This window comes from Abramis brama (assembly GCF_963993115.1).
Source record: "Abramis brama genome assembly, chromosome: 7".
NCBI classification, from domain to species: Eukaryota; Metazoa; Chordata; class Actinopteri; order Cypriniformes; family Leuciscidae; genus Abramis; species Abramis brama.
The window spans coordinates 22353276-22365688 of record NC_139969.1 but is presented as its reverse complement, the minus strand read 5'-3'; the positions used below and the strand labels follow the sequence as shown (position 1 = coordinate 22365688).

At 37.3% G+C, this 12413-nt stretch overlaps 2 protein-coding genes across 3 annotated transcripts in view; both read left to right on the top strand.

Moving 5' to 3' along the window:
* The window catches only part of pik3r2 (phosphoinositide-3-kinase, regulatory subunit 2 (beta)), a 33173-nt gene extending 25890 nt beyond the window's left edge, over positions 1-7283 (top strand). For both annotated transcript variants that reach the window (XM_084118913.1, XM_084118914.1), the window contains exon 16: positions 3040-7283. In XM_084118913.1, the coding sequence (XP_083975039.1) occupies positions 3040-3229 (190 nt within the window). In that variant the 3' untranslated portion in view covers positions 3230-7283. The remainder of the gene's footprint in view (positions 1-3039) is intronic.
* Positions 7284-10115: 2832 nt separating this feature from the next.
* ifi30a (IFI30 lysosomal thiol reductase a) lies at positions 10116-12202 on the top strand. The gene is made up of 7 exons (XM_084118915.1): positions 10116-10356; positions 10617-10799; positions 11080-11154; positions 11284-11376; positions 11479-11631; positions 11715-11783; positions 11894-12202. The coding sequence occupies exons 1-7, from the start codon at positions 10222-10224 to the stop codon at positions 11957-11959; spliced, it is 774 nt and encodes a 257-aa protein (XP_083975041.1). The 5' UTR covers positions 10116-10221; the 3' UTR covers positions 11960-12202.
* The last annotated feature ends 211 nt before the right edge of the window (positions 12203-12413 follow it).

The following is a 12413-nucleotide window of genomic DNA, read 5'->3' as shown; positions in this document are numbered from 1 at the left end:
GTATTAAAACAGAGGACCTGCGAGAGACTTCCCTCCATCTCCATATGCTCTACTTCTATTGGATAGCCGCGTCGCGTTCAACAGAATTCATTTGCATAAAGATGGGCATCGGCCAGCTTTTTGACGCGCAGCATTTTTTCAAATGAAGCGCCGCCTTCCCGGAATGCTTTGCGGGCGCGTCAAAGTCGCTTGACATCACCCATAGGAATATAGTGGAGCGCGGCGCGACAGAAGTGTCGCACGGACAAGTGGATCAGCGCTGTGAGAATCACAGTTAGTTGAAGTTTAGCTACTTCCGCAAACAACAAGTGACGTCGTTGACCGTTGAGTACTCTTCTGCGCATGCGGGTCACTTCTGGGTCATTTCACGTTCACACAGGAGATCACAAAAGGTCGCATTTAATTGGAAATGTGAACGGCCTTGCAAAAAAATCTAATTTTTTCAAAAAATCGGAATTGAGCATTAAGCCCTGTAGTGTGAACTAAGTTATTCCCAGATAACAACCGCTCAAAACAGATAGCAGGCTCATCCGGGTTACTGAAGTCAGCAGTGCTATACGCCTGCTAGGAACGTTTTATCTTCGTGGAAGTTTTGCGTTTGGTGAGCTAATAAAATATTAAAACTCAGTCAAATCAATATTTTGTGTACAGTTATTTAATTATGCCATCCAGTATCATGGACTCGCTCTCTCTTGTTTCATACAAACGCAGCTGCTGCCATTTTGTGACTATTGTTTTGTACACTGTTGGATTATGAGATACAAACAGGTACAATTTTAAAACGGTTTAATCTGAAATCAATATTACCTCCATAATTATTTATGTGGCGAAATGCTGTGTAATAAGTAGTATGAATGACTGTATACCGTATCTCTTAAATGTCCGTTTAGTTTGAACTTGCCGCTGCAACTGCTCTCACCACGGAAGCTCCTCCGCCATCGACATGCGATCAGTGAACTGTGATTCCTGCTGCACTTTGCGACTGCAGCTCGTGCTGGATGAGCAAAGCAGACGTTTACAATGGTTTTTATTTTTATAAAACAGCAAAACGGCAGTGGAGGCGATGCCGCGGTGGGCACCGTAATGTAATGTGAATGTTGCGGTGGGATATTCTATGCCAGGGGTGTCCAATCCTGCTCCTGCCAATCGACTGTCCTGCACAGTTCATCTCCAACCCTAATCAAACACACCTAAAGCAACCAATTAATGTCTTCAGGATCACTTGAAAATTAAAGGCAGGTGTGTTTGATTAGGGTTGGAGATGAACTGTGTAGGACAGTCGATCGGTAGGAGCAGGATTGGGCACCCCTGTTCTATGCTAATTTCACCCTCACGCTCCATTCCTCACTCCACTCCATTCTCCATTCCTCCAATTTGCTATTATTACGGAGAAAACTGATCCTAGACCAGCAGTTATGTGCAGCTCTTCTCTCTAAAAGCAGTCAGAAGCAGCAGCAGTCAGTGGTTTGAGTGAGAAAATTCCACGCTAGTGTAAGACTGGAAAAACTGGAATAGAGGGCAACTCTCTGAGAGAAAGGAAATTAACATTTGAACTCACTTGTGATGCTTTGTGATGCTTTGAGTGGCCGAGACTCTCAGCATCATGTATTTTCTGGTGTCAGGCTCGCAGAGCATTTGATGTTTTGTATTTATTATCTTTGAACTGATTATGAAATTGGCATGATACATTTACCTGACACAATAAATTGTTACATTTGATTTTATTCCGACTGACTCTGAAATAGTTTTCCCAAGTAGATTAAACGGATTAGTATGTTCCCACAAGTTTTGTGCCAGATTAGTGACGACTAATATTTGGCATCATTTCAAGTGTACTTGGTTTGCAAAGACAAGAAGTGAATTTCCGTTTAGAACAGCAAATGCTGCTTGACCAATCTAAATTTGTGTGTGTCTTACCTCTGTTTTAATTTAATGTTACTTTAGATAAGTGTACGTAGGAAACCACGGCATGGCCAATCCAAAGCTATTATAAAACAAGTAATGTTGGTCAGCTTATATCTGTAATAGTGGCCATACCTCTACTGAAGTAAACGTTTAAGTTAAATTCAAGTGTATGCAATTGCATGGGGGCTACACCAAAGTATCTTTGATTGTGTAAACGTGAATGTGACCGATCTCAGGTATATAGCAATTACATCTGTTTGGTGATCAAAACTGGTGAGCTTGTGTACGTGAGACCCGCGGTAAACAGAAGAAGTGAGGACCTCTGAGCAACATAGTTTCCTTATCTGGAACGGGTAAAATATACTTAGAGTTTAAAAATAATAATCAAACATTCGCTCACTTTTAATGATGCTCAGATATCATTAAAACCGTTTTCATTTATGGAGTCAGATGAAATGACGAGGTAATACATATGAGAAAATGTATTTCATTTAATCTTGTTGTGTTGCGTAAAAGGAAAGACAGTAACGCGCAGAAACCTTCCCCGTATTATTGGAGACCGCCATTGGACCTTTAGTCAGGCTTACACTAGTCTCGAATCCATGGCCATGGGAAGGTTAAGCCTTGCCCAGCTTGACACACGCTTTGCTTATGTAAATAGATTTAGTAGTATCAGCACAATAATCTTTTTAGGTTGCCTTTTCTTACACATTATTATTGTATCAGCAAAATACAATATCGATCAACTTCTTAATTCATATATTGATATATTAGTACAAACCAATTTCATCACGTGTAAATATTGAATAAAACAAGTCAGTTGCAGTTGAATGTGTGCTTTAGCCTGTTTAAGTAAAAGAATCTGAGATATAGGATATAATTAGAAATTGTATATGTTTGTTTAAATGGACATATGGTATTCATTTTATTTGTGCAGGTCTCAAAAAGTGTAACATTTTATTTTAAAAACTCGTCTGAAATGACCTTTTTACTAAAAGAATCATATATGTAACCAGAAGTGTTAAGAGGAACTGGAACTGGTTTCGTCAAATGCTTTACGGTTCTCTTCCCCAGTTGTGACCTACTCTTCCTTAATATCTCCCTCTCGCATAACACGTTCTTCTTTTTCAACAGAGTGGATGGAGAGATCAAGCATTGCATGGTTTACAAGACGGCCACAGGTTTTGGATTTGCTGAGCCCTACAACCTTTACGGTTCCTTGAAAGACTTGGTCCTGCACTACAAACACACCTCTCTGGTCCAGCACAACGACTCACTGAATGTAACCCTGGCCTACCCGGTCCTCGCACAGCCGCCTAGATGAGCACCGTGACACGACACTGCCGAGGACACGCATATAAAGCATGATTAAGCACATTATACAGAGCAAACTATACTAACACCGAACTTTTACGTTTATCATAGAGAACAGATAAGCACAGTATATTATCGTAAGTAAGCGTACGGCTTTTTTGTAAGCCCATAGTTTTCCGTATCAATCAAAGTCAGCTGCAGTAATTACGGTAAGATCACAGCTTGTGTACTCTGTATTTGTTGTCACAGTACAAGAGAGAGGCAAGTGTCACATGACTCCATGAAAGCTCGAACTAGCGCCGTAGTCCTGGATATTTTTGATTAGGACGTGGGTCAGGGACGAGATGAGGAATTAACTGAAAGTTGCAGCTGTTGATAATCTTTTAGCTGTTACGCTGCGTTCAAGCCATGTCGTAATTACCGTAGTCTTGAGATGACAACATGGGATGTTCTATTCTGAGCTGTACCGTAATCTTGTAATTACGGTAATAACGACATGGCCTGAACGCACCTTTATGTCACTGTGTATTTGTTTGGTAGTTCGCTTCTGCCAACCATATCAATAGATTCCTCTTTATGTGAGTTGTCCTGTAGAAGATGTGAAATTGTTTTATATATCAGATGTGGTTGAGGGACTCTGAAGTCCTTTTAGCTTCTAATCTGCCTCTTTAAAAGCTAGTCGTCATGGTGAGAATAAATAGCCATCAACAATTGTGTACTTTTATTTGAGTTTACGCCACAGCGCCGAAGTCTGGCATCTTAATGTTTTCTGTGGGCTGGTATTGGTGCTTCCTGCTATATTTTTGATTCTTGTAATTTGAGAATGATGCATAGCTAGCGAACCGTTAAGATCCAGAGCAAAACAAACGTGATCCCAAAGCAATGACGCGCGTGCACAGGAACTTTCACTCGCTTAGAACGGTTTCAAGGGGCTAAGCAGGTTATTCAACAGGCGCAAGCAAAAATGGAACGGAAAAACACCTGGACATGATTACAGATTTTTTTAGGTAATTATCAGGTGCAAGTTGATATATTGTGGTAGTAAAAAAAGTCCTAATGGTGGTTGGGCGTTTTGTAACTGTACTTCCCCTAGTGTTTCATGGCATCTTGGGCTTGTGCTGTGGCTCATCTTGTCAGATGATACACTACATCATAGAGTCAGCTGGATCAGAAAGTACCATTTTTTTTTGTGAGTGATCATAAGCAGAACCATAGCAATTTTATGTTTGCTTACTAAGAATCAGTGATTAAATTACATTTTTGAAGAGGAAGTTGTTTTAAAGTGCCTTCTGCCCATGTGTCCTTGAGGAGCTTTCCTGGGATTGGGGCAGTACAGAATGCTTCACTTCCATAGATTGACTAATCAGATATTCATGCCACACACACACACACACACTCCTCGAACCCAACAACCAAAAGGAGGATCATCCCATCAAAGGCATTCTGTTCAGTACTTTAAAATAAAATGCTTTCTAATTGCAGGTGCATTGGGAATAGCAAGTTAGAGAAGACCTCTTTTTTGTAATTAAATATAACTCTTATTTGTTAGCTTGTATGCTTTTAATGAGGTTTGGTCTTAACCAGAATGCACTTTCGTGGTTGTTAATTTGAGGTACCTTTTTAACAACAGGAGTAATTTCATCCATTTTTAAGGCCTGTTCACACCAAGACAAAAATTTAATGTGATAAAGATTTTAATTTGATTGAATGGCTGGTAATGCTTTCAGACTGGCATGAACATTCACATGCCAATAGTAGTTTTTTTCCCCCTAATCTCTTATCTATCGCACTGAGAATAAAGCTATTCAACCACACTTTTGGTCACATGACCAGAGCCGCTGCCACTGTTACATAAAACTACAATTTGGTGGCTCTTACAGAGTACAGTTTGGTTTCGGAAGTAAAAAATCACATCGCAACTTTTTTTCTCTGAATTCTAAGTTTATATTTCACAGTTGTTGTTTTTTACGAAAATAAAAAGGGTAATTGCAACTTTTTTGTTGTTTATATCATACAATTTGGACTTTTCTTCTCAGAATTGTGAGTGCATGTGACTTAACCGTGTAATTCTGAGATATAAACTCGCATCGATAAAAAGTCACAATTTCCTTTCTAATTTGTTTTATTCAGTGGCAGAAATAACCTTGCATATTTAACAATAACTTATAAACTGCTAAAGACAGACCTAGGAAAAGTTGCAGAACAACAAAAAGTTTGGTACATGGTAACCGGAGCATTTCTTCCTTTTCCAAAATGCCACAACTGTCAAAGAGTGAAATTACATTTTTATTCAGCCCATTTGTGGTTTTATAAGCATTGGTCTAAACTGTTCCGAACATTCATGTTGGTGTGAACAGGCTTTTATTCTGGATACATTTTAATAAATACAAAAGGCTATCAAACTATCATATACAGATGCAGTGTATTTCAGTTCATTTAAAGGGCAAGTTGAAATTAAAACTTTGTTAAAACCTTGAAACTTTAAATTTGCCTAAATCTAGTATATTAATTCTTCGCTTTTGACATCCTCCTTTTAGATGGATTCGTTTTTGTTTATAAATCCACAACAGACAAAAAAGAGGAGCAGGTTTTAGTTTTGTAAGCGTGTTTGTCTGTGTACTCCAGTTCGTTTCATCCTATCGATAGGATGAAGTTGTTTTGCTATGACGGTGTGGAGTGGAGCGAAAACAGAGACACTGGTTATGATTCCTTGAATGTTCAGACTGACTGACGTCGGGTCTTTGAGAGCACAGAGAATGAGCCAGAGTGTTGGATGGGACGAGTTTGTGTGAGAGAAAGCAGTGGAGTAAACTCCTCTAAATGCACTATACAAGCACATCTTGAGGTGATTATGAGTGAGAATTATTAAAGCTTGACAGCCTTTATGAGCAACAGAAATAGGTTAGGTACACATTTTAGTTACAGGCCTATAATGTCATAACGTGTTATGATCGTGCCGTAGTGGGTCTGTTCTTTGTTTTTATTTTCTTTAACTCCTTTTTAAAGAGAAACTATAATTGTATGTCAAAGTTTTGTTTTTTTCATTGTAAGTAATGACCTTACCGATTCAAAGATAAGCTAGCTTGAATATCTCTCTTCCATTCAGTACAGTTACAAATGTTTACAGTATCTAATTAACCAAATAGAAGATGTTTTCAAATGTGCTCTGTCTGTCAGACAGGGATTCTTGTCTTTTTTTTTTTTTTGCCTCTGTTGTTTTAAACTTGAAGATTTTGTTTCCCTTCTTTGTTCACTTTAAACAGTGCTCCCTCACCTCACAACATTTTCTCTGAATAAAAATGCAGCTATGGCCAAGAGCAGGTTTGCCAGCTTTCTTTTCCTTTCCATAGCAGACATATTTTTTCAAGTTTCATATAACGTTTCATTTTTTGACTTTAATCATTCTGACAATTATATCCTGATTTCTTCCCTCTGTAGAGTCTCAGTTAAAGCAAGAACTAAAATTAGCAGTTCTTTTTTTCCCCTTTCTTCTTTCTAAGACAAGATATACAGTACAACGAAAAGTAAGATACAGCAGGGCCAAATGTTTAATAGACATATATTTTTGTATTTAGTGGTTATGACATGACCACTAATTATCCTTCACCTCTTTAAACTAAATGATACCTTTCCCCTTAGTGCATGAAGTAGCCTGTTGAAGATAATGCACACCAAAGTGCCATTAGACATGGAGGATGGGGAGCACTGTTTGTTACCCAGTACATTTCTACTGGATGTGTGTGTGTGTGTGTGTGTGTGTGTGTGTGTGTGTGTGTGTGTGTGTGTGTGTGTGTGTGTGTGTGTGTGTGTGTGTGTGTGTGTGTGTGTGTGTGTGTGTGTGTGTGTGTGTGTGTGTGTGTGCACAAACTTTATGTACATACTTTTTTTCCTTTTACTACTTCTGTTCTCTCCAATCTGTTTTTGGGTGCAGATTTTTTCAGTGTTCAGTTTGCATCAGTGTTGTTTGTCTCTCAAACAGGTACACAAGCATTACAGAGATATGGCTCTTTAATAGATAGATGGAATTATTTTTAAGACAATAAAAAGATATTGAGTCTATTGCACCTTCTGGTCTGTCGTCATCAGTTTGATCTTGTGATGTGTGATGTTATCCTGTTGCTTTTACAGGGAATGTTATGCTGAAGCAGCAGAAAGTGTCATACCTCAAACTGGTTGAATCAGTTGTCCTTTGACAAACACTTTGGCATGTGTCCTTAGATTACCTGGGGGTGGAAAATCTGTCCTAATATAGCGGCAACCTAGAGAATGTTTTGAATTCAAATTGACCAACAGCTGGATCAGGATGGTTTTAAATCATTAAATATACTGACCATCAACAATACTTTTAAAGTTGTGTGAAACAGAACTTGAATGAGGAAAACAAATTAGAGCAGGACTTGATTTTGTCCATCGGGATGGATTGTTTGGTTGGGTCATTGGCGTTTATGCCTTTAATTAAAGATTACGAGGGCATATGAATGAAACAAATTAAATATATTCCAAGTTTTGATTATAGTGTTTTTAAATCTTCAATTTTATAATATGGATCAGTCAGTTATGTATTCAAAAATGTGGCTTTGTGTGAACATTTATATGCTACATGTATACAAACATTACATTGTTTCCATTTATAGAGCTTTGACACTGACGTCATTGTTCAGAGGAGCAAACTGGCATAAACAGCCCATGTGATTGTTTACACCAGTCATTATGTATAAAGGTCACTCAGAAACAAGACGAGTCTGCATTTTCATTATATTTGACACTTTTCTGTAAAATACAACTCATTTTAGAACCTTCAAACTCAAGAAGTCAGTTTTTGTCATACATGTTGTGATGCAGTGTGATCCAGGCAGACGAGCAATGATTATGTCAGTGATCAAATTTTAAACAAGAAATAAAATGTTATTATATAATGGAAAATTATAAAGACAACAAACTGACCAAGTAAATATTAAAATTGTTAGCAAATAAGTTTCAAGATAATAAATTTATCTTAGTCAATAGATAATAAAATCCAAAGTAGTGTATCTAACGGATGAAGATTGTGACAATCGGAATATAAAGAAAGGCCCAAAAGAAGGAAGATATTGCTGAATGAAAATAGACCAGAAAAAAGCCCTGCGTCTTCTGAAACCAAACATTTTATATGCTATGTATGCGTTAAAGGAAGGGACTAGGGGAAAGTCCCTGTTCAAATTGTACTTCTCTTCCAACCAACAAGGATGCAGTCGACAAAAGGCACCCTTACCATGTCCTCGTAAGAAATTGTGGTTTTAAGACCTAGAAGGGAATGTAGCAGATCTTACATTACTCGTGTGCAGAGATAAAAACGGATGTACTTTGATACCCTGGCACATCATGCAATCAAGTATGAAGGAAAATGCACACTAAGCAAGTAAGCCTATTTATATAGCACTTTTAAAGCTGCAACGCACAAAGTGCTTTACACAAAATAACACAATCATTAAGAATACATTCATAAAGAGGTATACACCATATATGAACAAACAAAATGTAATAAAAAATATAAAATAACCAAAAACACAAAAAGACATCATAAAATACTAAAAGAACGTCTATACAAACAAGTTTCGAAATGACATATAGCTCTTAGTGGATATTAGATTTAATAGGGACACTTCTGCCTCTGCCAGTCAAATGGTCCAGATAGAACATCCTCTGTATTTACAGAACTGCTTTTGGCTGTAAATGGAGACCTAAATTAAAATGCTTTTGTTAGAGACAACATACTGTATATCACCCTGTCAAGTCCTTGGGGTGACCTGTGAAAATTCATGTGGGTTGAGGGCTGTCCATACTACTACTACAATACATTGAACAGGGTTTGAACCCATGGCATTATTCACTCAATCAATATCATACATGATTTGGTTTTGATTATATGATTTTCTTTGCTGTTTTTAAATGATTCCATTATCATCAAATAACTGCTTAGCCATCCTATTTCTTATTCATAGTTTTTACTTGGAAAACATTCACCCCATTTTTAACATAATCACAATACAATATTTTATACATTTGGAACAGAATCAGTTCCTTTCGATGGACATGCTGCAAAAGAAACAAAAGTTAAGTATGGGGTGCACTTTAAAAAAACTGCATGATCAATAAGTTGTGACAACATAAGTTTTTACATTGCTTTAACTCTTCAAAATAATTTTCAACTTTTTTCATAAGTTATACAAGATTCAGCTCATTTTTTAAGTCAGTTTAATGTAATTGTAATTAAGTTGAAATGACTTAAACATCCAAGTTGACTGTACTTAAAAAAATAAGGCAGCACAATGTTTGTTTTTGATTTTACAGTGTGGACAGGTCAAATTTGCTTGCACTCTACCTTTATTTTATTCAGCATTATCCATATTGTGAGCCCGCTTAGAAAATTTGAATTCAGCTGTTCATGGCATTTTGTCTGCCTTGGTGCACCATCATTTACACACTTTTACACCTCTCTGGCCAGAGTATAATCTCTTTTTTGTTTTGTTCTACCTCTGCAGTGCAGACAGTAACTCAATGGGGAATGTATTAAGGGTGGAATACCATCAAGTCTAATCGAATAAAACTGTTTCGATGACGGCAGAAACTATTGAACGTATAGGCACTATGACTGTCACCCACTGTGGCATTACCCGTGCAACAGTGTGAGTTCACAAATCCCAAATTTAATAATGTTGCCATTTTGGTAGTTCAATTGGGAAACATGTAAATTTCACGGTCAACTATCATAAAGTTTCACTGCAAAAAAAAGTCAACTTTTCAGCGAAGTATTCCTCGTGATAGCAATCATATTTTGTGGCCATAATAAAAGTATCCAGCATTTGCAGTGTTGGGTTTTGCCGGATTTTAATGACGTCACGTAAATACACCAATCAAAATCTCGGCCCTTTGATTTCCGTAAGAGGAAGAAAGTTTAAAATGTTGAACACATAGGCTACACATTATCATTCAGAGAACAAGGCAAGCAGGTGACCAGGAATCATGTTCGGCTTTAAACTGTCTGTGTTGTTCTTCGCTGTATTGTCACTGAGTAAATGCAGCGGTAGGTTTGTTTACTCCTGTAAGTATCCGCCTTCACAATGGTGCGACTCTGAAGACATTGCAGCCGAATGTGGGGTAAGTATCGAAAAAAACGTACGACTTACTCCTTAAATTTCCTAATATGAAACTATTAGATGGCCTATGTTTTTGTATTGCTTTATTGACAATAATTTTACTTGCACGAAAAAGTGGAACCGCGCATTTGAATTAATACATTAGCCTATGCAAATTGCCCTGACGTATACTTAAGCTTCTCGTTTTGTTTTCCTCTATCTGGGAAATCCCGAACTTTTTTTGGGGCACTGATCATTTCCCTTTATTCTCTTCTTTCTTAGGTACTTGAACAATGCATGAAGTTTAACGTGACAAAGCCCAACGCTGACAAAGTGAATGTGAGCCTGTACTATGAGTCTTTGTGTCCTGGATGCAGAGGTTTTCTTGTAGGACAGCTCATACCAACCTACATTATGCTGGCAAACATCATGAACATTGATCTGGTTCCATATGGAAATGCACAGGTATATTTACACTGCCCACTGCTGCTCAGACAATGTACCCTTTGTACAAACAGCACATAACTGTTATTTACACTTTTTGTGAATAGAATCTATTGCTATTTGCATTCAACATGCAAACTAGATTATATTTATTGTATTTGACACAATGCAAATATAGTACCTACAATTTACACTGCAAATAGCAACCAATTTATTTTACATTAAAAGTTAAAAAAGGCTCACATTAATGTAAGTTACATTAATGTTAAATGCTGTTGCTCATAATTAGTTTTCATAATAGGAGAAAGAAGATCAGGGGAAGTACACCTTCATCTGTCAGCACGGAGAGGGTGAATGTCAAGGTAACATGATTGAGGTGAGGTTTTGCTATTTATTTCACCACTCAAACATTTTTAAAAGCAGAAGTGGATTGGTGTTGTTAACATTGAATACATCTTGTTTAGAGCTAAAATAGAGGTATACTAATTATAATCTTTCCTGTCAGACCTGCCTGTTGAATCAATTAGAGCTGGATGATGCTCTTCTGGTCATTTTTTGCATGGAATCAGGAGCAGATGTGCTGAAAGCAGCCCAGCTTGTAAGTAGTCATTTCTATTTTGCATGCTGTTATTCTTTCCATCCATCCATCCATCCATCAACCCTGTTGCAATGCAATGCTAATCTGTACCTTCCATCTCAGTGTCTCGGAGTCTACAAGCCCGAAATAACATGGGATTCAGTCATGAAGTGTGTGACGGGAGACCAGGGCAATAAATTAATGCATGGAAATGCAGTGAAAACAAATTCTCTGAAGCCCCCTCATGAGTATGTGCCTTGGATAACCATTAATGGAGTAAGGAAGTTTTTTTTGTTGTTTATTATTTATAAGGATTTTTTGTATCCATGTAATTAAATGGCTCAATGTTGTTCCTGCAGGAACACACAGATGCTCTTCAGGATAAAGCAATGAGTTCTCTCTTCAATCTTGTGTGCAGTTTGTACAAGGTTTGTTTGCAACCTGAAAGGTGCCTGTTAGTGTTTATTACCATTTCAGTGTCTTATCCTATCAAAGAGGAGTCCATCACATGACCTCTTCTTTCTTTGTGTTCATGTAGGGTGAAAAGCCAGCTGCTTGTACTCTAGGGTTGAAGAAGAAAACCACCAGTTACTGCATGAATTAATCACTAAATCTGATAACAACACTATTCATGTCAGGAATGGAGAGATTATGTATAAAACATACATGCTGAAATGTATTTGAATATTTTTGTTGTTGTTATTTCTTTATGCTTATATGTATATGAAAGAGTCATTTTGAACATGGTTTTCTGATGCTGACTACAACTGGTGACAAGACCATATTTTTATAGTTACGTTTTAAACCACTTTGTATGCAAACAAAATTAAAAAGTACATTTCCATCACTTTTGCACTTTTTAAATCTCATTTGCTTGTGTGTTACTGATTAAGAGGGAAAAATCATTGCTGAAGTGGACTTTACTCAAGAGAAATGCCTCCTCGATGGTTTTAATTTTTGCTTGTCTACATGTTTGCTTATCATTAACCTGAGTCTTTCCACATTATTTTGACCAACAAAGTGAAAATACTTAAGGGTTTTTAATAAAATGATATTCT

What these genes read in the sequence shown, in the direction of transcription:
- ifi30a (XM_084118915.1), top strand. Translation starts at nt 10,222, where the DNA reads ATGTTCGGCTTTAAACTGTCTGTGTTGTTCTTCGCTGTATTGTCACTG. An exon ending in TTCCATATGGAAATGCACAG is followed by an intron (nt 10,800 to 11,079) that starts GTATATTTACAC and finishes TTTTCATAATAG; the next exon opens with GAGAAAGAAGATCAGGGGAA. An exon ending in GTCAAGGTAACATGATTGAG is followed by an intron (nt 11,155 to 11,283) that starts GTGAGGTTTTGC and finishes CTTTCCTGTCAG; the next exon opens with ACCTGCCTGTTGAATCAATT.